Genomic DNA, 24029 nt, shown 5'->3' on the forward strand with positions numbered 1-24029 from the left:
CATTCATTCAGTTGAACTGACAGAAATATTGTTCTTCCACAGGTGTCCCCTGTCCCATCATTGTAGCCTGGGCCATAGGAAAGTTATATTATGAAAATGAACAGTAAGTAGTGCATTAAGATGTCATGTGAATTTGCGAGTTATATATTCCTGTTTGTTTTGAGGATTTTTTTTAAGGTGAGAAAAACTAAAAGAAAAAAATAATAATGGGCGGGTTTGTCCGACCCGGCTCGCTGGGGGTCGGTGTGAATCCCGCCCCCGCCGGCCGCTGAATTCTCCGGCCCTCCAAAAGTCGGCGAGGTGTAAGTTGCGCCGGCCGGCCCAGAGAATGGCGGGGACCGGCGCGACTCAATAAGGGACTGCCCGAATTCTCCGGCCCCCGGGCCGAAGTCCTGCTGCTTTTTTGCCGGTCCCACTGGGACCCCCCGCCCCGCCGGGTACGGGAGAATCCGGCCCAATAAGTCAGTCAAACCTCCCTCCTTTCTAAGAAGACTTAAATCCTGACCTTTCCAAGGTCATGAAATAAGAGCTAAATGAAGGAAAGAGATCAAAAGCACAGTCATCAGCAGCAATAGTGAATTCTATTGATGTAGTTCTTTTTAATGTAGAAAAAAAATCCAAAGGTAAAGCAGCACTTGAAAGTGAACAAAGGACAGGAGGTACTTGAGAAGTTTTCCTCAAAAATGATAGGGTGGCACAGTGGAAGATTAAAAAGCAAGGATCATGATATTGTTTAACACAAGTTCTGGAACCGGATAAGGTCAGAACGATTGATCTGTGGAGTTCGTGAGGATGCAGGCCATAGACTCCCTTACTGTGCTATGGTTCCAGAGTTGGCTACTAGCCTCTGAATTTGTGCCCAAATGATTATTAATTCCTTTATTGTTACTGAGTCAAAATCCTGAAATCCCAACACCTGCTATGTGTCAGTATTTACAGCATATCCCTGGGTTAGTGGCAAAATCTATAGATGCTCCTGACTTGAGTGTCAGTGTTTACAGAATGTTCCTGATTGAGTGTCAGTATTTTGAGGATCTTCCTGATTGAGTGTCAGTGTTTACAGAATGTTCCTGATTGAGTGTCAGTATTTTGAGGATCTTCCTGATTGAGTGTCAGAATTTACAGGATGTTCCTAGGTTATTTGTCAGTTTTTATAGGATGTTCTTTACTAACTGTCAGTATTAAGACGACGTTCTTGACTGTTAGTCTATAATAACAGGATGTTTCTGAATGTCAGTATTTGGAGGATATTCTCTGGTGTCTGCAAATATGTGCACGATGCTTCTCACAAGAGTAAGCATCTGACATTAAAATTAACAATAAGAAAATCATTGAGCTGATGCCGTCCATTTTCCTGAAACAAACTCCCGCGATGCAAAAGGAGCACTGAGATGGAAAATCCCATCTGTTATGTCGACTGATACAAATTCCCAGTATAAAATGAAACTCGTGCAGCTTGATACTGGTCCTTTAACTGAAATTATTTACTCTAATCAAATTACAAAGATAATGAAGAATTGAGAAACCCACTGATGGATGGAGTCCTTTACCTCAAGGAACAGAGTCCTGCCGATATTTTGGGGGGCTTGTAAGGAGGTTGCACATGTTGACTGAAATTTGCTAACACAACATATATTTCTGATTAAACCTGCAAACTTCCTAATCTCTAGTACAGTTTTACATTTACCATCAGGGCAGCTAATGTCAGCATTAATAATAAAATGTGGCAGTTTCTCATTCCTTGATTGGACTTGATGAGTTGATTTCAGTTTGGGAGTTTGAAAAGGGAACTAAGCGCCTGCCTCCATACGTACATCTATACTTGTACTTACATATGAACATATACACATTTACATTCAATTAATTAATAAAATGATGGAATTGAAAGCTAGCCTCTGTAATGGTGGCCATAGAATTACCATTGCTTCTAAAACACTTCTCTCATATCCTTCAGGAAGAGAAACCTGCTGTATGTATCTGGTTATGCTTACATGTGATTCCAGATCCACAGTAATCAGATGGGCCGCAATTCTCCGCAACACGATGGGTGGGAGAATAGCGGGAGGTCCGTTCCCACACCTCCCGCTATTCTCCCACCCCCCCAAAATGGCGTGTCCGGTTTTCCGACACGCCGCTCGGAGAAACGCGGGCCGCCGTTTTTCACGGTGGCCCGCGATTCTCCGGCCCGGATGGGCCGAGCGGCCTGCCGTTCCCGACCTGTTCATGACGGCGGCAACCACACCTGGTCGCTGCCGTCATGAACATGGCGTGCCAGGTAAGTGTGGGGCCTATGGGGGGGGGGGGGCGGATCGGGGATCGAGCACCACGACTGTGCTCAGGAGGGGACTGGCCCGCGATTGGTGCCCACCGATCATCGGGCCGGCATCTCAAGGGGACGCACTCTTTCCCCTCTGCCGCCCCGCAAGATCAAGCCGCCACGTCGTGCGGGGCGGCTGAGGGGAAAGACGGCAACCGTGCATGCGCGGGTTTGAGCTATCCAACCCGCGCATGCGTGGCTGGTGTCATTAGGCTCCGCCGTGGCGTCATTCTTGGCGTGCCGGGCCTTGAAGCCAGGGACAAGGCCCAGCCGCCGATTTTCCCGGTACGGCCCGCCTATCCCCCCGGGTAGGGGAGAATAGGGGGCCGCGAGAGGCTTCCGACGCCGTCGTGAACCTCCCCGGGTTTCACGACGGCGTCGGGCCTTGCGGAGAATTCCGCCCAGTCTCTGAACTGCACTACAAAACGGCATAGCAAGCCAGCCACACAGTGTTTGAATATTCAAACACTGGCAACTGAAATTACTGAGGATATAGATACACTCATGTTTGTCAAATTTATAACATAAAAAGTTGGATTTATGTGACACTTTATCACATCATCCAAACGTCTTAGTGCACTCATCACTATCATTATTTTGGGTTAATCAGCTGTTGTTATGTGGCAGCATCTCATAATCAGCAATGAGATAAACAGCCAGTTAATCTGTTATGGGAGGGGTGGTGTTTGATGGTAACGAAGTAGATATTAGGAGGGGGGGAACTAAATACTTGCTCAGAGAGACGGGTTTCAAAAGCGGTCTTAATGAAAGAGAGAGTTGTGGAGAGGCAGAAGTCATTACAGAGCGTATTCCAGAGTGTGGAGTCTTGACATTGGAGGGATGAAGAGAGGGGCGATGCTCAAAAGCAAAGTGTTGGAACAACAGATAGTTCTGGGTGGATTGCATAGATGCGGAGGGGGTTTGGTAGATAGAGTGGAGGCCATTCAAGATATTTAAACCACAAGCAATTTGAATTTTAAATTAGGAGCTCATGTATGTCAGAAAGCAGAAGGATGATAAGTGAGCAGGATTTGATGCAAGATGGGGGACCACAACTGCAGTTCATCCAAAAATTTGAAGCTAATTTAAAAAATAAAAATGTTAGGAGGCAGGACGAGAGGATTTGAACAGTCTCATCTCAGGGTGATAAAGGAAAGGAGAAGAATGAGGCAAGGATGGTGGAGAGCGTGATCATATGAAAGTGCTTTGTTATGAGGTTAGAAAGTTGCCTCAGGGTTAAATAATATGCCAAGTTTGTGAACAGTTAGGTCCATCCTGAGAAGTGGTCTGGGAGGGGCATGGAATCATTGGTAAAGATGATCTCAGGTTTGATTTTCACTCTTTCCCCGCCCAGCAGCAAATTTTCCGGTCACAGAACGGTGGTGGTGCGTTCCAGTCCCACTGATATCATCCACAGTCCTTTGCAAGACTTGTACCTTTCACCAGGTGGGCCTCTTGGGATGGAAGATTCCGCCAGCTCAAAACTCTGCCGATGAGTCTTTGGCAGGGCAAAAGCATCTAGCTATCGTGGGTGGACTTTTTTCAGTGTCAGCGCATGCGGCAAAAGTGGTGTGCAGCCTGTCGGCTGTGGTGCTGACTTTTCCTGCTGAATCTTTGAACACTTTGGGGGGAGAAAAGAGATCCACAAGGCAGGCCCCACGACGTCACACCAATGGCTGTGGATCAGTCCGCACCACCGGCAACGTCGGCTTTCAAAAGATCCGGATGCACTTTTTAAAGGGACCCCAATATAAAAAAAATATACAGAGAAAAGCACGGACCCCACAGAAACAGAACCTCCCCACCCCCCTCACCCACCAATGACTTTAGTCTCTCCAATGTCTACTGAAAGAGATTGCATCTTATAAAAGACTGGATATTGAGTAAGCATCCTGGAAGCACAGAGGCAGTTGATGGGCCATTAGAAATGTTGCAAACGAAAGGCGTTATCACACGTATGTGGATATTTTAGTGAAAATATTTCCTTTGATCTTGCACCAAATTTGCCAGTGTGATGACTCTCACCTAAATTTCTATGTGTAAGTTTTTTTCCTGAATATCTCTCTGAGAGGGCACTTGAAGCATTTTTCTACAGGAAAGGCACTATATCGATGTTTTTGTAAAGATGTTTCTTTGGCCCATTTTGACCTCTTCCCTCCAGAATACCAACTTTGTGTGTGTCTTCATGGAGAAATATACAAAAACCCTCCCGGGAACATGAGAGAACCACAGAACTATGAAGAATGAGGAACTGACAGAAATCAGTATTAGTTTAAAAAAGTCGCACTAGAGAAATTAATGGGACTGAAAGCTGGTAAATGCCCGGGACCAAATTACCCACATCCCAGAGTGCTGAAAGAAGTGACTAAGGAGATAGTGGATGCACCGGTAACCCTCTTTCAAAATTGCATAGATTCTGCAATGGTGTCTTTAGATTGGAGAAATAATTAATCAATTATAAAGGATGTGATAACTTGACATTTAGAAAATAATGATTTGATTAGGCAGAGTCGACATGGCTTTAAGCGAGGAAATCATGTTCAACAAATGTTGCAGTATTTTGAGGATGTTACTTGCAGAATAGATAAGGGGAGAACCAGTGAATGTGGTGTATTTGGACTTTAGGAAGGCTTTTTGAGAAGGTCCCAACAGCTGAGTAAACTAAATTAGAGTACATGGAAAGGGGTAATACACTGGAATGGGCTGAGAATTGGTTAATGTACAAAACAGAAAGTAGTAATAAATGGGATCATTAGGTTGACAGGCTGTGACTAGTGGGCCCCTGCTGTTAAGAACTTATGTCAATGGGTTGGATGTGGGGACCAAGTGTAATCATTCCAAATTTACAGATGACACATATTGTGGATAAGTGTGAGGTTATATACTTCAGTAGGAGGAATGGAAGTGAAGAGTATTCCTTAAATGGTGAGAAACTGGGAAGTGTTGATTCGCAAATGGAGCTGGGTGTCCTTGTTCATAAATCACTGAAATAACTTGCTGATGCAGCAAGTAGCAGTTAGGAAGGGTATGTAGGGGCAGCACAGCACGGTGGCGCAGTGGATTAGCCCTGCTGCCTCACCGCGCCGAGATTCCAGGTTTGATCCTGTTTCTGGTTCACTATCCGTGTGGAGTTTACACATTCTCCCCGTGTTTGCGTGGGTTATGTCCCCACAACCCAAAGATGTGCAGGCCAGGTAGATTGGCCATGCTAAATTGCCCCTTAATTGGAAAAAATGAAATGGGTACTCTAAATTAATTAAAAAAAAGGAAGGGTATGTTGACATAAAATGTGAATAGCTGGGACCCAGTGGTCACAGCCTGTCAACTTAAGAATGATCCATTTATTCCTGCTTTCTGTTTTGTCCATTAACCAATCCTCAGCCCAGGCCAGTGTATTATCCCTCTCCATGTGCTCTCATTTTTTTAACTCAGCTCCTGTTGGTATGTTGCCCTTTATTGCAAGAGATTTGAGTACAGCAGTAAAGATATCTTGCTTCAATTTTATGGAGCCTTGAGACCACACCTGGAGTATAATGTGAAGCTTGGTCTCTTTAACTATGGAAGGATATATTTGCCATAGAGGGAGTGCAGTGAAGGTTCACCAGACTAATTGCTGGGATACCGGAACTGTCCTATGAGGAAAGATTGAGGAGATTGGCCTGTATATTCTCTCGGGCTGGTTTAGCTCTTTGGGCTAGACAACTGGTTTGTGATGCAGAACAAGGCCAGCAGCGTGGTTGAATTCCCTTACCAGCTGAGAATTCTGAATCCTCCCTCGGTGTACCCGAACAGGTGCCGGATTGTGGCGACAGGGGGCTGTTCACAGTAACTTCATTGCAGCGTTAATGTAAGCCTACTTGTGACAATAAAAAAAAGGATTAGAAGAAAGGGAACTGATCCCATTGAAATTTACAAAGTTTTTAGGGGTTGGACAGGGCGGCTGAAGAAAGAATGCTTCCCTTGGCCTGGGGGAGGGGGGGGGGGGGGGGTGCAGAAACAGTCTCAGATTAAGGGGTAAGCCAGTTAGGCGTACTCCTGCTCCAATGTTCCTTCATTAAGATCACCAGCACCTGCAGTATTTTGCATAATTGCCAAGCTGTTTCCAATGAATCTGCTTCATTCACTCTTCCTCAAAAAATAATTTTAACACATTCAGAATGTTACATAGGATATACGGTACAGAAACATTCGGCCAACCAGCCCATGCTGATATTTATGCTCCACTCAAGCTTCCTCTCACCTTTGAACATCTAAATCTACAACTGTAACCATCTATTCCCTTTTTCCTCAATCTGTCTTCCCCTTAAATGTAGATATACTATTCGTTTCAACTCCCTGTGGTCGCAATTTTCACATCCTTACCACTAGTTGGGGAAAGTTTTTTTTCTAAATTGGCTATTAGATTTGTTGGTGTGTTAACTATTGATGGACTCTGAAGTGTTGGCTAGTGTAGACTTGAGAGATGAACAGACACTTCCAACACTGATGAAGGTTCAACTCAATTTTATTAACTACTTCTAACTAACTAACACACGATGACTGTGGGTCTAAATGATGCTAACTTAAAGTGGAGACCTAAGCCTTGTCTGAGACAGCTGATTCTCTCAGCACGTGGTGTGAGTCTGTGCTGGGCTGGATGAGTTCTTGGTACATTGAGAGGCAGCACCCAGAATGAGCGGGAACCGTGGTGCCCTCTGCCTTTACAGTGTGTGTATTCTAACTGGTGATTGGCTGTTGTGTTTGTACATGATGATTGGTCCCTGTGTGTGTCCATCAGTGTGTGCCTGCACCATGATATACTGGTATATATTATGACAGACTCTACTTATTCTCTTTCCCACAAGGGGAAACACCCTCTCTGTCTCCACTCTATCAAAATGTTTACAAATCTTAAATATCTCTGTTCGACCATCCCTCAGACTTTTTTTCAGTCTGTTAAAATTGAATTCAATTTTCACCATCTGCCATGGTGGGATTTGAATCTAGGATCCCAGAGCAATACCAGTGACTTAGCACTATGCCATCGCCTTCCCATTCTCTTCCAAATTGAGTAGAATCGAGAAATATGGAAGTTATGTGAAACCTTTATCAAAGCTTATCGGGGCACAGTTAGGAAATATTTTTTTTCAAGAGAAAAGAGACCTGCATGTCAATCCTTCGTAGAATATGTATATCCACTCATTTCTAGTGTCATCCTTGTAAAACCCTGCATCCCTCACCAGTGCCTCAATATCCTTTTTATAGCATTGCGAATGGAGCTGTACGCAGTACTCTTTCCTAACTGTGCCCCGATAAGCTTTGATAAAGGTTTCACATAACTTCCATACTTCTCGATTCTACTCAATTTGGCGGAGAATGGGAAGGTGATGGCGTAGTGCTAAGTCACTGGTATTGTTCTGGGATCCTGGGTTCGAATCCCACCATGGCAGATGGTGAAATTTGAATTCAACTTTAAAAAACTGGAATTAACAGTCTAATAATGACATTAAACCATTACCATTTGTCATAAAAGCTCATCTGGTTCACTAATGTCCTTCAGGAAAGGAAATCTGAAATCTGCCATCCTTACTTGGCCTACATGTGACTCCAGACCCCCCCCCCCCCCCCCCCCCCCTCCCAGCGATGTGGTTGACTCTTAACTGCACCCCACTGTAATTACCTAGCTGGCCACTCCGTTCAAGGACAATTAGGGATGGACAACAAATACTGGCTCAGCCAGTGACACCCACATCCCAAGAACGATTTAAAAAACAATTCTGACATTAAAATAGTGGATAGATACCTGATAGAGGAAAGGAAGGAAGGAGGAATTGTTGGCTTTTCTGTGACATCTTTCACATCCTCGACATTCCAAAGCACCTCCTATCCAAGGGAGTATTATTGAAATGCAAACACTATTTTATGAAGCCAATACTTCCACAACAAGAGGCTAGGAACAACAAGACAGTCAATGCCCATGGAACCATACCTAGCGAGCTTTCAGAAAAGGAGAGGAGAGGAAAAGTTCTCAAAAATTTTGTATTTCTCTCCTTTGTTACAAAGGACAAGAGGAGGTTCGGGGATCCGAAATGTACAGTGGCATGTCTTTCATACCATCTTGCTTCCTCAAACCTCTAAGATAGAGAAAAGGTGAAACAGAAGGGTGGTCATTTGCAGGTTTTAGCAAAATGTTTATTTGTTCCAATCCTTCAACAGGATCCAAATATTATTAAATTGAGATGGACAACCATTATGGAAAAAAAAATCTGATTTTAATGTGACCTGTCCAATGGAATAGGTCAAATATTGGGAAAAGGAAAGCAGTTGTTGATATGATTGAATACTTAAATTACAAATGCCCATTTAATCGGTGATGGTTTGATTCTTGTGTCATCAACTTTTCTTTCCCTTTTGCAGTTTTCTCGCAGTAGTTGTCTCTTAATTGCGGTAATCACCAGCCATGATTTTTCATGTGTGCATCTAGATGGTGGTCTCACTATAACTGACTATGGGGTCATCACAAATGTGCCCAATCCTATTCTCCACCTGCCACGCACATGTGAACTTTCTTACAGGGGTCAGAAGCAGGGTTTCTGGGTGAATTCTCCTCTGCCCATCCTAAATGCACTTTGGGTCAACCATATAGCAACCCATCTGCTGCCCTAACTTGCATCATCTAACAGCACAAACAGGGAATTCATAGAATTCATAGAATTTAAAGTGCAGAAGGAGACCATTCGGCCCATCGAGTCTGCACCGAATCTTTGAAAGACCACCGTACCCAATCCCACACCTCCACCCTATCCCCATAACCGAGTAACCCGACCCAATACTAAGGGCAATTTTGGACACTAAGGGCAATTTTAGCATGACCAATCCACGTAACCTGCACATCTTCGGACTGTGGGAGGAAACCGGAGCACCCGGAGGAAACCCACACACACACGGGGAGAAGTGCAGACTCCGCACAGGCAGTGAACCAAGCTGGGAATCGAACCTGGGACCCTGGAGCTGTGAAGCAATTGTGTTAGCCACCATGCTACTGTTAAAATCAGATGGTACCTTCACCAATGAGATTACTTCAGGGAGCTCTATATATTGTGTAGCTGCAATTGAGTCTAATATCTGCATTTCGTAACCAGTCATTGTAACCGAAAGGTGAAAGGGATTTATTTGAAGTGTTTCAGCTACATTGACAAAGTACTTCCGGAAAGTCCACTTGTGTATATTAAAGTACCTGGGGACATTACATAAGTTACGATACAGGAAATGATTCGTGCTTCTTTTTCTCTGTTATCACCTTTAACTTTGTGTCATTTTAGTTTTAAATTGCTACTTGTAAATCATCTGAATAACTCTGACTGTCAACACAGTGATTGTGCTGGAACAAAGCCAGAGGCAATTAATATGAATCTTGTTGTTTCCAGATGCTGGTTTTCAAACGCACCAGGGAAATATATAGACTACATCTATCAGGGTCCAGTGATACTTGTACTGCTGGTAAGTGTGTAAATACAGTTGATGGGATTGTGCAACAATTTAGGGGCCTTATCTGGCATATAGAAATAGTTGCATTGCCCACCTTGACCTTTTGACAAGGTCAAATTGCGGAGCGCAGTTTCCTAAAATGAGTCTTATTATCAATTTTAACTGCAATGTTTGTGCAAATTAATTTGTGTTGGATTTTTTTCTGACAGCCTTCAGTTCATCCAAGATGAGGGTATGATTGCTGGGAAATAAGTCATCGCACATATGGTATCTGGGGACTGATTTTCTCTGTTAATATAATTTGTGTCTCAAAGATGCTGAACAAATGCAAATACTGCCTGTATGTGCAAATAGTACTTCCAGTCCATGGATAGACTTATTTGCACTGCAATAAGTTCCCATTTTAAGTTGCCCATGTTACGTTGTTCCGCTTTAACTTTGGGAGTTTTAACAACCTTCCGCTCTCGGTTAGAGTTGCATGTTTCATTTTAAAGTCATTTTGTGCCAGTTTGTTGTCAGGCTTGATGATCCACTCAGCACCGTTTTGGAGCAGCCGCTGTCGCTCCCTGACATGTCTCTCGTTGTTGATCACCTTCCTAAATGGCTCCTTCTTTTAATTAGCGTCCACTTTGTTGATTATGGGCAGCACGGTAGCACAGTGGTTAGCACAGTTACTTCACAGCTCCAGGGTCTCAGGATCGATTCCTGGCTTGGGTCACTGTGCGGTGTCTGCATGTTATCCCTGTGTCTGCTTGGGTTTCCTCCGGGTACTCCAGTTTCCTCCCACAGTCCAAAGATGTGCGGGTTAGGTGGATTGGCCATGCTAATTGCCCTTAGCGTCCAAAAAGGTTAAGTGGGGTCACTTGGTTACAGGGATAGGGTGGAGGCTGGGATTGAGTAAGGTGCTCTTTCTCAGGGCCGGTGCAGACTCAATGGGCTGAATGGCCTTTTTCTGCACTTTGAATTTGATGATTCTTTTGGAATGTTTTGCTAGATGAAAAGTCTAAAATAAATGCAAATTGGTATTCAGGTTAAGGGATGGGTCAATAAAAGGGGGTTGTCATAAAGGGGAACAAATTCTCCAAGAAAAGGTGGGAAGTCATTAGTGCTATTCATACTTAACCTTTTGCCAGGACATGCCAGGCAGTTTCTTTACTCAGAGAGTAGTAGGGGTGTGGAACGCCCTGCCTGCAACAGTAGTAGACTTGCCAACTTTAAGGGCATTTAAGTGGTCACTGGATAGGCATATGGATGAAAATGGAATAGTGTAGGTCAGATAGGCTTCAGATGGTTTCACAGGTCGGCGCAACATCGAGGGCCGAAGGGCCCGTACTGCGCTGTAGTGTTCTATGTTCTATGTTCTATGTTCTAAGAAGGACATTAAGGAAGAGAGAAAGTGAACAAAAGGCAAGAATCCTGTGCCAGCTCTTTGGTATAGAACTGCCAGGATGATGTACAAATACATTCTATATCTTTTGCCAGATTTAAAGTGTAGCAGTATTATGTTACAGTTGTATAGGACTTTGGTTAGGCCACATTTGAAATACTGCATGCAGTTCTGGTCGCCACATTACCAGAAGGATGTGGATGCTTTAGAGAGGGTGCAGAGGAGGTTCACCAGGATGTTGCCTGGTATGGAGGGTGCTAGCTATGAAGAAAGGTTGAGTAGATTAGGATTGTTTTCGTTGGAAAGACGGAGGTTGAGGGGGGAACTGAATGAGGTCTACAAAATTATGAGAAAAATGGAGAGGGTGGATAGCAACAAGCTTTTTCCAAGAGTGGGGGTATCAATTACAAGGGGTCACGATTTCAAGGTGAGAGGGGGAAAGTTTAGGGGAGATGTGCGTGGAAAGTTTTTTTATGCAGAGGGTGGTGTGTGCCTGGAACGCTTTGCCAGCGGAGGTGGTAGAGGCAGGCACGATAGCATCATTTAAGATGCATCTGGACAGATATATGAACGGGCGGGGAACAGAGGGAAGTAGATCCTTGGAAAATAGGCGACAGGTTTAGATCTGGTTCGGCGCAGGCTGGGAGGGCCGAAGGGCCTGTTCCTGTGCTGTAATTTTCTTTGTTCTTTGTATTATTGGTGACAATTAGGCTTTTCTTGCTGATGTTTCCCATGGCAAATCTCTTTTCATGCAGCACCATATCAAGCAGAGCGTGTTGTAAGTTAGGATGCTTCTGCAAAGGTATCCAGCAGTTAATCGTGCCTGCATGTATATCTGTGTCATTGTAACTGCTGATGTAACTGATGCAATGGGCCTTATCGTCCGAGCTCCCCAGCTCCGGATTTGGGGAGTACACCAGAGATGGACTGGGGAATGCCTCTGTGAACGTTATAAGTAAGGATTTTCTGGCAGTTGCCCAGAAGTTCTCTGGGCAATTGTACTGTGCTGGAAACCATCAGCAAATGCGGTTAACTTTGGATGGTTCTGCCACGGTTACACCAATAGTCAATCTGATAAAGAAGAAATAAAACCTCTTTTAACTTCTGCGTAACTATTGTAAACACCAAGACCAACTTCACCGGAACCCCCCTCAACCCGCCCTCATGCACCTGACACCACCCCACATCCCATGGTTTTCTTCTTCAGCCCGACCTCTCAAGAACTCCCTACCCCCGCAAACCTGTACCCTCCCTCTGGACCCATGGACCCAACCCGACCCCTTCTCTCCCTGACCCTAACCTCTGATACCCACGCCTGCTGACCTCAAACCAACCTGGACTCAGCCCCCCAATCCCCCAACCATCCAAGTCCCACTCTTTTCCCTTGGACACTTACCATCTCCCTGACCTGTTAAGTTCACTGCGGCCTTTAAACTTAGCTGCTTTATGTCAGCTAATGCAGTAAATAAGGGGGCATGACTAATTGGAATCTATTGGAGCTGTGCAGTACATGGGCCTGCAAGGGCTCTTTTGCCTGCAAGGGCTCTTTTGATACAGGCTCCAAGCAACTCCAGCCATCAGAAGTTTTCAAAATGAGGTAAATGCATATTAAATTCTTCTAATTTCTGTGGACCATCTCTTTCCAATGTTTGTCAGAAGCTCTGTAGTTTCCACATTCAGCATTGCCTATCAAGGAAAGGTTTTGTCACCAATATCTGTAGCTACAGATACTGGTAATTGGCACAGGACACTTCTCGTGCAGCTTGGCTTGTCTGATAATCCACTACTTAAGGTATCAATAGTTTTGCGACAGGAATTCATGTGTTTTCATCTGTGCTGATGGTCACACACAAGCAGAATGGTGTTTGAACAGAAATATTTATCGTCATGTTTGGGGAGCTGCTGTTTATTGAAAAGCAGGGAGTGCCATATATTACCTCCTAGAAGGAAATCTTCTATTTAAAAAAAATTATTGGGCCGCAAAACTAATTGGTGCAACACCGGCTGACTTGCTGAAGTGTAGTAGGTGTCGTAGAGCACTTTCTGCACAGCTTGTGTGGCATGAGTCAAGGATGCATTTACAGCCCCTCCATGTGCCCCAAGTCGTTGAGCATACACAATCATGGCATCACAGTATCAGATACCCAAATTAAATGTTGTTGAAAAAAGGCATCTTGTTGGTGTGTCTTGTCTTGCACGCATCAGAACTATTGCAACAATGCCAATGTCGGGGAAGAAACAACTTTATACTGTATGAGAGGTTTCTTAAAACTAATTTATGAGATGTACATGTCATTGGCTAGGCCAGCATTTATTGCCCATCTCAGAGACTATTTGCTTGGCAGTTAACTGTCAATTACTGTTAACTGGTACATTCTCCATGGCAATGTCAACCAATCAGCACTCTCTACAGTACATGGCCAGTTTTGTGTTAGTGTGCTGTGACTTCCATAAGCTCACAATTGCGAAGTCTAATTCACTACCCCTTGAGATCTGGAAGTTGCCTCATGAGGAGAAAGAGGATTAAGAGGAGGAGGCTAAAGCAGGGAGGAGGCCACGTAATAAGTGCAACTGGAGGCAGCGAGAAAGGCTGCTTCATCCCAGTTGATCCAGTATTCTCTTACAGTACGCTTCAAACTCCTTCAGCAGGAATTTGGGCTTTGGGTTGGGATCCCAAGGTTAGGGACAAATGGGGGTCATGACCCTGCACTTTGTGGGAAACAGTCACCCGGCTGTGATCTTTTTCCTGAAGTGGCCAATTAGTGGTCAGACAGCAGCGTCACCATCCAATTGAGGGGAGGGTCAAAGGGAAGATTTCCCAGGCAGGCACCATGAAATGAAAAATGAAAATCGCTTATTGTCACAATTAGGCTTCAAATGAAGTTACTGTGAAAAGCCCCTAGTTGCCACATTCTGGCGCCTGTTCGGGAAGGCTGGTACGGGAATTGAACCGTGCTGCTGGCCTGCCTTGGTCTGCTTTCAAAGCCAGCGATTTAGCCCTGTGCTAAACCAGCCCCTATGACACAGAGAGTGCGATTGAGACGTGGAACATTCTATGTTCTATGAAATGGTCCTGATTGTTGCTTTTTTCCTAGAATGTAAGATCCATGTTTCCAATCGGTGACCTTTCATCAGCCTGAAACCTTTTAACTCTTGCTTCATTTTTCACAGATTCTGCCAGACCTGGTGGCGCTTATTCAGTATTTTCTATGAACTGACAGCAGGATGAGCTTGCATACCAGAAGCAGGGGCCTTGCGATCTTTGTCTGAGCTTCCACTGAATTACTGGGACATTGGGAGGTCTCTGCCTATTCTACAGTGGAAGCTGAGACAGCAGCCGGTAGACACTGCACCATGGGTGATCTGGCAGTGCTGCCATGGATTTGACCACCATTACCATGATGTAAAGGCTGGGCCCCAAGCCTGCTCAATGCCCTCAGCCACAGTTGAGCCACATTCCTCCATTTTCCTGGCCATTGGCAGGACCCCCAGTGCACCAATGATCTCAGTGTGCATGTTCAGCAGAATTTGGCGCCAACAAGTTCCTCATCTAAATAGCTGTGGTACAACCGGTAGGCTGCCTTACGCACTCCAGAGAGTTTGCACATGACCTGAACTATTCCCCTAGCTTGGCTCGGCCCACTCTTGCCTGGTGACTCACAACATGCAGTCCCAACTCCAAACTAACCTTTAATGTTCGTGCAGTTCAGAGCAGGTGGATATGATCCGGTGGATGTGATCAAGTGGTGGTGCTTCTTCCGAAGAGCTGAATTCCTACTCTCTCCTACCTGCCTGAGGCCGCAATGGCTGAGCAGCTGGGAGATCAGGGGCTGGTTTTCTCGGCTAAATCGCTGGCTTTTACAGCAGACCAATCAGGCCAGCAGCGCGGTTCGATACCTGTACCAGCCTCCCCAGACAGGCGCCGTAATGTGGCGATTAGGGGCTTTTCACAGTAACTTCATTGAAGCCTACTCGTGACAATAAGCGATTTTCATTTCATCTTAGATATCTAAAAGCACAATACTTAAGGGGAGAGTAAGGGTGAGGGAAGAAAGTTATCGAGGTGGCTCAGGTCATTTAATGGCATCTTTCAAAATGAAAGTGAGGAGTGAGTTGAGAAGGTACATGGGGCAGAACTTTGCCATGATCTAGGATGACTTTTGCAGTACCTGGTACCACAAACTGTGACATTGGTGCCTATGATCCTGTGGACTATCTGCTTGAGGGAGCTGAGAGCTAGATTCTTGGTCATTCTCTGCCCTCATCTACCTCTCCCGCCTGCTGTTGGCAACTTTCCACTGCAAGTGAGAGGGCAGGATATTATTGTGGCTGGGAGGTACTGGCCCTGGGGCGAGTGCATTAGCAAGAGGGACTGTCCAGAAAATTGGATGCCATGCCATCGGTGCCATTCTTGATGCCTACTCACTTGACCCTGCCCCATCACAATTTTATTTGCGGCAGAAGAAGCGTTAATGGTCACTTAAAGTGCTTCTCCTGCCCCACTAGAATTTTAGCAGGAGGAGGCTGGCGCCAAATATGTAGCCTGTCAGCTTTCACAGCAAGGTGAGAGGAGTGGGGGAGACATCTTTCTGAGCCCTCAATGTCCGTTGAAAGACCGCCCCCCCACGCACCCAGGCCTTTCTTCCCCCATTGCCATGTTCACCTCTGCCCCAAACCTGGCACCAGTGCCTGTTGGCCTGGCCCCAGCACGAACTACCCTTGCCCACGTCCGCATCTGTCACCATGGACGATCGCCGTTGGGGATTGAATGCAGTCCCAGCAGTGAACACCTCTCACAGTGGCGCTGATGGAACACAGCAGCTGCCAGTCATTTGACCGAAGAGCTCGGAGGGTTGTGGGGCTGGTGGAGATTACAGAGACAGCGTAGGACAAGGCCACTGAGAAAGATTTTTCTGCTAAGGTCTATCCAAGCTGATTTAGTACCAATTAGAGCCTTGAATGTCAATGCTGAGTAAATCCAGATATTGGGAAGATATTCTTAAAATGATACTGCAATCATGTATTTGTGACAAGTCTTTGGGAAAGGTATCCACTGATTCTTCAATGTGAGTTACTACAGCGGTAAATCAGACAGAATGGTTCAAAACATTGAGTCAGTGGACTGGAACAACGTGGTGAGATAAGCTGTCACTTAGAAAGATCTTGGCTTGATGTGGGAGGGAGAAGCATTGAGCCTATTTATAATAAGGACTTCATTCTGTTGACCTTGCTGAGGTGCAATGATTGATCACTTCATACATCTGGCTTCCCAGTATTTTTCATATTTAAGAAAGGCTCAAGGATAACGGATGAAAAACTAGCTGAGTCATTGAGCTGTGAACATCGATCAACTGTAAAAAGCAAAAACCCATATTGGCCCCATTCTCTTTCAAACAACAGCGGTTAAAATCATGATTGGAGTATCATTTTAAGAAAATCTTCCCAATATCTGGATTTACTCAGCATTGACATTTGAGGCTCTAATTGGTACTAAATCAGCTTGGATCGACCTTAGCAGGAAAAGCTTTCTCAGTGATGGCTGAGACTGAAGACAAAGCTGAGTACATTCACAGGAAATATATTTGCTTCGCACTAATTCATTAATAAAACTTATTTTAAGTTAGTGACTCATTTAAAAGCTAACACCACTAACATTTTTCATTACTCCTTTGTATCTAGGGCTCATTAATATTTTAGCGCAGTTCAACCATAACAAAAGTCAAACCGACAACAGACATCCATACATAACGTTAACATAATTAAATAACCCAAGCACTTCACAGGAGCATTATCAGACCAAGTTTGATGCCAATTTATCTCAAGAGACATTAAAGCAGGGAACCAAAAGCTTTGCAAAAGAGCTGGACTTATGTGGTAGAACATAGAACACTACAGCGCAGTACGGGTCCTTCGGCCCTCGATGTTGCACCGACCTGTGAAACCATCTGAAGCCTATCTGACCTACACTATTCCATTTTCATCCATATGTCTATCCAGTGACCACTTAAATGCCCTTAAAGTTGGCGAGTCTACTACTGTTGCAGGCAGGGCGTTCCACACCCCTACTACTCTCTGAGTAAAGAAACTGCCTCTGACATCTGTCCTATATCTACCACCCCTCAATTTAAAGCTATGTCCCCTCGTGTTGGTCATCACCATCCGAGGAAAAAGGCTCTCACTGTCCACCCTATCTCACCCTCTGACTATCTTATATGTCTCTATTAAGTCACCTCTCAGCCTTCTCCTCTCTAATGAAAACAACCTCAAGTCCCTGAGCCTTTCCTCGTAAGACCTTCCCTCCATACCAGGCAACATCCTAGTAAATCTCCTCTGAACCCTTTCCAAAGCTTCCACATCCTTCCTATAATGTGGTGACCAGAACTGCACGCAGTACTCCAGGAGCGGCCGCACCAGAGTTATGTACAGCTGCAGCATGACCTTGTGGCTCCGAAACTCAATCCCCCTGCTTATAAAGGCTAGCACACCATATGCCTTCTTAACAGCCCTATTAACCTGGGTGGCAACTTTCAGGGATTTATGTACCTGGATGCCGAGATCTCTCTGTTCATCTACACTACCAAGAATCTTGCCATTAGCCCAGTACTCTGCATTCCTGTTACTCCTTCCAAGGTGACTTAAAGCAAGAGAGAGGTAGAAGATGGGCATCCCTTATTTTAGGGTCCAGGCACAGTGATGAAGTGAAGGTAATTAGGAAGACAAATTTGGGGTATCTAAATGTTAGCTTTCACAAAAGTGGTTTTAATGATTATAATATTAACATTACCATAAAATCTGGTCACCTTTTGTGACAGAATTATGGGGCGCGATTCAGCGGCCTTGTCGTGCCCAATTAGGTGTCGGGACAAGACCGTTGAATCTCATGTGAAGCCTGCATGATCAGATGTTGCGATCTGAATCACGCCTCACTGGGTGAGATCCAAGCATTCATATTAATGGCTCATTTAAATATGCGGTCACCAAATTTTTTTTTTAGAATTAGAACATTACAGCACAGAACAGGCCCTTCGGCCCTCGATGTTGTGCCGAGCAATGATCACCCTACTCAAGTCAACGTATCCACCCTATACCAGGAACTCAACAACACCCCCCCCCCCCCCACCCAATTAACCATATTCTTTAGGACACTAAGGGCAATTTAGCATAGCCAATCCACCTAACCCGCACATCTTTGGACTGTGGGAGGAAACCGGAGCACCCGGAGGAAACCCACGCACACACGGGGAGGACGTGCAGACTCCGCACAGACAGTGACCCAGCCGGGAATCGAACCTGGGACCCTGGAGCTGTGAAGCATTTATGCTAACCACCATGCTACCGTGCTGCCCCTAATTCTCCCAGGATTCACCAGCCTCGCCAGCAAGGCCTCAACTGGGTGTCATTTGGTACGGGTTCAGAAAGTCGTGCACCAATCGTGATGGCATCTCAGAGTGTCTTGCTGGGGGTTGAGGTCCCCGGGTGGTCGTGACACAGCAAGGTGGCACCTTGACATTCCCCCAGTACCTGGACACCATGACACCGCCAGGCTGATGGTGCCAAAGTGCCAGAATGACCTTTCCAGGAGTTGGGCCCAGAAGGGGGGCCCTTGCTCATAAGAAGTGGTGAGGGGGTAGTGAGGATCCCAGAAGAGGTAAGTTGGGTGAAGAGTGTGGGGGGGGGGGGGGGGGGGGGGGGAGGGGAGGAGGAGGTCGGGTTCCCTCGTTGAGGCCAAAGAAGGGCCCAAAATAGAGCAATACAGTACCAGGTAAGCTCATGGCCTCCAAGCTATCTAAAATGAATGTCAAAGACGGAGTCCTCCTGTGGGGAATGGAGGTGGTCTTTCCCGAACGGTGAGGGTGGGGGGGGGGGGGGGGGGGGTGTGTACCCCTGTTGCGAGATCTCCATAACAGGTACCAGAAGTGACCAAATTGGAAATGTTGGCATGCAGCTATATTTGGTGGCCCGAACTGGATGTCAAGATCGAGCGAGGTGGCCTATGATTGCGCCCCATGCCAGGAACACCAGAAGGTCCCACCGGCATCCCCGATGCACCCATGGGCGTGGCCAGGGAAGCCTTGGTCCTATGAACACATCGGCTTTGCAGGCCCGTTTCAGGGGGCCGCATTCCTTCTATTAGTGGATTCCCACTCAAAGTGGCTTGAAGTACACTGGATCCCCACGGTGACCACACAAGAAACCATGGACAATGTTATGGGAGCGGCATTTTCAGAACCCCAAAATGTATCATGGAGTTCAACAAACTTCTCCCTTTAATGTATTGTTGCTTTTGAAGCACACGGCTTGGTCTCCAGGTGTGGTACTGCAATTATGGACACGTGGGTTTTTAAACACAAAACAATGTTTATTACATGAATTCAACTTAACCTTTCTAAATAAACTTTGGATCCCTTAACACCTCTTAATTCAAAGATAACCCCGAACATAATACAAAACTAAATAATCCCTCAAAAGGTTCCTTCCATCTTCCAAAAGACTTAACACCTTTAAACAGAAACACATCAGGTTAAAGACATTACTATTATGAGTTTAAATCACCCAAATTATTCAGAGATATTCTTGGCAGAGATCAGAGCAGATCCAGCTTACTGCAAACACAGACACACCCAAGCTCTTTTCCTCAAAACTGGCTTTTCCTTTCAAACAGCTCACAGCAAACCAGCCAGGCACTTTTGAGCTGCTCTCTCTCAAACTGACCTTCTCCTTTCAAAACAGCTCACTGCAAACCAGCCGGGCACTTTTCAGCTGCTCTCTCTCAAACTGGCTTTCTCCTTTCAAAACAGCTCACAGCAAACCAGCCAGGCACTTTTCAGCTGCTTTCTCAAACTGAAACCAAAAGCCCCAAAAAGCAGAAGTGATCTCAGCTCAGCTGCCCGCTCTGACATTACTTCAGTAATATGAGCTGCTCCATTTCTTAAAGGTACATTGCTTAAACATCCATTTCTTAAAGGTACTCTCACATGACAACAGACTGCGAGGTGTTTTTAGTTCGCATCAATTGCCCGAAGTCCTGGCGTCCGACAATGGGGTGGCATTTACAAGCTAGGAGTTCACATCATTCATGGCCTCGAATGGCATCAGTCACGTGTGGATGGCCCCGTACCACCCGCCGTACCAAGCCGGCCACAAAGAAGATGATTTCAGGAAACGCAGTTGGCACTTTTTCTGTTTAGATACCGTACGATACCTCACCCCACGACTGGGATCGCGCTGGCATAGTGCTCATGGGGTGGCGACTCTGCACATGTCTCAGCATCATTCTCCTGGCATCGGGGCACAGGTCCATCAGCGACAGGACTGCTCGGAGACAGACTCTCACCCACGAGTGCGCACCTTCATGACAGGTGAAATGGTACGTGAGAAACTTTGAGACCGGAACCCCCGGGTAAGCCTCCACACGACGGGACCGACCTCCGACACAATCCAGTTACAGGGCACTGAGGCACACCACCACCTGGATGATGTGACCAGGAATCACCAGCGTGAGGTCCGGATGCCCCATGCAGGATCCGGACTCTGTCCCCCATACGGCCAAGGAGTATTCCCAAGGCCAAAAAGGAGTCGGGACCCCATTTGCCGATTTGCCTCCCGTTGTATGTCTGGGAAGTTAACTGGGAAGTTACACTGAATTGTTTTTCATAAATCGTTAGGACTCTGAAGTGTACAAATCAACCAAACTCTAATAGAACAAAGTTAGATATATATGTAGCATTTGATAATTTCAGGATGTCCCAAATTGTAGTCATTTATACCCACTGTCGAAATGCAGGGGAACATCTAGTTATTTCACACACAGAAAGATTCTATAATGAGCAATGAGAATAAGTGACCTGATGCTGGTTGAAATGTCTTCAAATATTGCCTCAGGAGTTTTTGCATCAACATAACAGGCAGCCATGCAAGGCCTTGCTTTAATGCCCCATTTGAAGGGCAGGCCAATAGAAGTGTAAGACTCCCCCAATGAAACTGAGCAAACAGACTTAACTACTTACCACAGGGGTGTGGCAAATGTGTTGAATATACTTCTTACAGAGGTCATTAGAATCCATAGAATAGAACCGCTGCAGTGCAGAAGGAGGCTATTTGGCCCATCAAGTCTCTGAAAGAGCACCCTACCTAGGCTCACTCCCTCATCCTATCCTACCTAACCTTTACAACCCCACCTAACCTGTACATCTTTGGCTCCTAATGGGCAATGTTAGCATGGCCAATCCACCTAACCTGCACATCTTTAGACTCTGGGAGGAAACAGGATCACCCTGGAGGAAACCTATTGAATTTGTGGACTTTCACAACAGCAAAATTAGCGTCGAACTTAAACTGATTCAGTAACTGTGGAGGGGCTAGCACCAGTGCCACATGGAACACAATCGATTCCAATGGAAAGCGGTGCAGGATTCGTCAGGTCGGTGATTGACATTCGGGAGGCTGACAAGTTGAAGCCATATATACACATCCCCAGACACACACTTATCCCAGCCAACAAGATGGCACTGTTTGTGAAGGAGCAAGCCCATACAACTGATTGATTGGCTGGGGCCAGAGGGTACCTATGGGGTGCCCTGGGGGGCACCCATATGACCTGTGACCCTAAGTTCACAGTGGGCTGTCAGCGGTGTGCGCAGCTGTATGACTTGTCTTTCCGGCTGCAGCAATGGCGATCCATGCCCATCCACCCCGACAATGCAGCCCACCCCTGACCACCTTGTGGGAGGAAACCGGAGCAACCGGACGAAACCCACGCTGACACTGGGAGAAAGCCAAACTCCGCAGACAGTGACCCAAGCAGGAATTGAACCTGGGAGCCTAGTGCTGTGAAGCAATAGTTCTAACCACTGTGCTACCGTGCCGCCCATGAACATGACTAGAAGTCATGTTCAACAATATTAACTTCTAAATACTTAATTTCTTTAAGCGAATAACTGCTATCTTGTTGGACAGGTTAGCCTGCTTATATAATCCTTGTACAAAATCTCACATCTAGCAGGTGTCTTTCACACTTGAGATGCCAGAGAAATTACGTCAACGGGATTTTTTTTTTTTTTGAAAACACATCAAATTTTTATGCTGGTTTCTACTGGTGTGGAGCCTGGAATTTAAAAACACCTTCTCATCTCGATGTATCCTCACCAGATAAACAAAAGTGGCTTCCATTTAAAGTTTCTTGCTCTGTGCCCTTAAAGATCCAATTAAGCTTAACATTCATACCTATAATTCTGACCTTATGCAACATGAGCAGTGCGAACCAACTTTAGGGAACACACCCTGTACTCCAAGTTCAACTACAGGACACACAGGGCGGGGTACTCCGAACCCCGCTGGGTTGGAGAATCACTGGGGGGGTGGGGGGCGGTGTGAATCCTGCCCCCGCCGGCTGCCGAATTCTCCGGCGCTGGGGATTTGGCGGGGGGCGGGAATCACTCCACACCGGTTGGCGACCGCTGGCAGCGGCATCCCCGGCGATTCTACGGCCTACGATGGGCCGAGTGGCCACCCGTATTTTGCCAGTCCCACCGGCGTAAATTGGAGTAGGTCCTTACCGGCGGGACCAGGCGGTGCAGGCGGCCTCCAGGGTTCTCGGGGGGGGGGGGGGGGGGGGGGGGGGATCTGGCGCCCGGAGGTGCTCCCACGGTGGCCTGGCCCGCGATCGGGGCCCACCGATCACTCTATCCCTCTGCATCGGCCAGTGTGGTCCTCCAACATGGCCGATGCGGAGACGAACCTTCCTGCCCATGCGCTGGGATAGCACCATCACATGCTGGCACTCCCGCGCATGCGCCAACACGCGCCGGCCGGCGGAGGCCCTTCGGCGCTGGTTGGTGTGGCTCCAGGCCCCTTTCCCGCTGGCCGGCATGGCACAAACCACTCCGGGGCTGGACTAGCCCCTGAAGGTGCGGAGGATTCCGTGCCTTTGGGGCGGCCTGACACCCGAGTGGTTCACGCCACTCCTTCCCACCAGTGTTGCCCACCCAGCCGATTACAGCAGAATCCCACCCCCAATGTTTGGTTGGCCCTTTTTTCAGGCGTTCAAGGTGGCCACCAGAGGCATCAGGTCTGTTACATATGCTAATGAAGAACTTTTTTTAGGACACCTGTGGGAATTTTCTCTGCCTCTGAATGAATGTGGCCTAACAAACGACAGCCATCAAAAGATTTAAGCAAAATACACTGTTGGGATTCGATGTTTTAATGTACATACAGAAATGTTCCTCCCAGTTCCACAGCCCTTCACAGTCATGATCTGCCCTTCCCCACTGATCTCATCATGCTGGTATTTGCCGGCGAAACGTGCAGCTGAGGTAGGCAACCCAAGGTTCAATGCTGCATGTGACCAGATCTCCATGTCCCCCGATGTAGGCAATCCAATCAGCCTATTTTGATGAGGCCTCAGGCAACATCACTTCCTCATTCTTTACAGGACTTTCCTCCGTGTAAATTGAAATGTAAAATGAGTACCCTGAGAAGAGGATAAGGTGCATTCGAAATACAAATTCAAAGCTATTTCATAGAAAGGCAAATTCATGTGCTAATAGTCTGTGCGTAATTTCTAGGACACAATCATTTTTGTTACAAGGTGCACTGATGGCATTCTGTTTTTCTTAACAGGTTAATTTTGTCTTTCTCTTCAACATTGTGAGGATCCTGATGACTAAGCTGAGGGCATCAACCACATCCGAGACAATGCAGTACAGGTAAATAAAGCCAAGGCAGCTATTAAGCAATTGCTATACCATTTCTCTTTGGGTTGCAATCACTTTTAGGTACAGTTGCCACCTTTTTGTCCTGAGAGTATATTTTTGTGCTGACCAAGGTGAACAGTATTGATACTGAATTAACACACCT

The 24029-nt window shown here is 46.2% G+C and overlaps 1 protein-coding gene across 3 annotated transcripts in view; it reads left to right on the top strand.

Moving 5' to 3' along the window:
- LOC119972322 (corticotropin-releasing factor receptor 2) overlaps positions 1-24029 on the top strand; it is a 342731-nt gene that overhangs the window by 288225 nt on the left and 30477 nt on the right. For all 3 annotated transcript variants that reach the window (XM_038808841.1, XM_038808842.1, XM_038808844.1), the window contains 3 exons: positions 43-103; positions 9724-9796; positions 23793-23878. In XM_038808841.1, the coding sequence (XP_038664769.1) occupies positions 43-103; positions 9724-9796; positions 23793-23878 (220 nt within the window). The remainder of the gene's footprint in view (positions 1-42; positions 104-9723; positions 9797-23792; positions 23879-24029) is intronic.

This window comes from Scyliorhinus canicula, chromosome 10 (genome assembly GCF_902713615.1).
Source record: "Scyliorhinus canicula chromosome 10, sScyCan1.1, whole genome shotgun sequence".
NCBI lineage: Eukaryota > Metazoa > Chordata > Chondrichthyes > Carcharhiniformes > Scyliorhinidae > Scyliorhinus > Scyliorhinus canicula.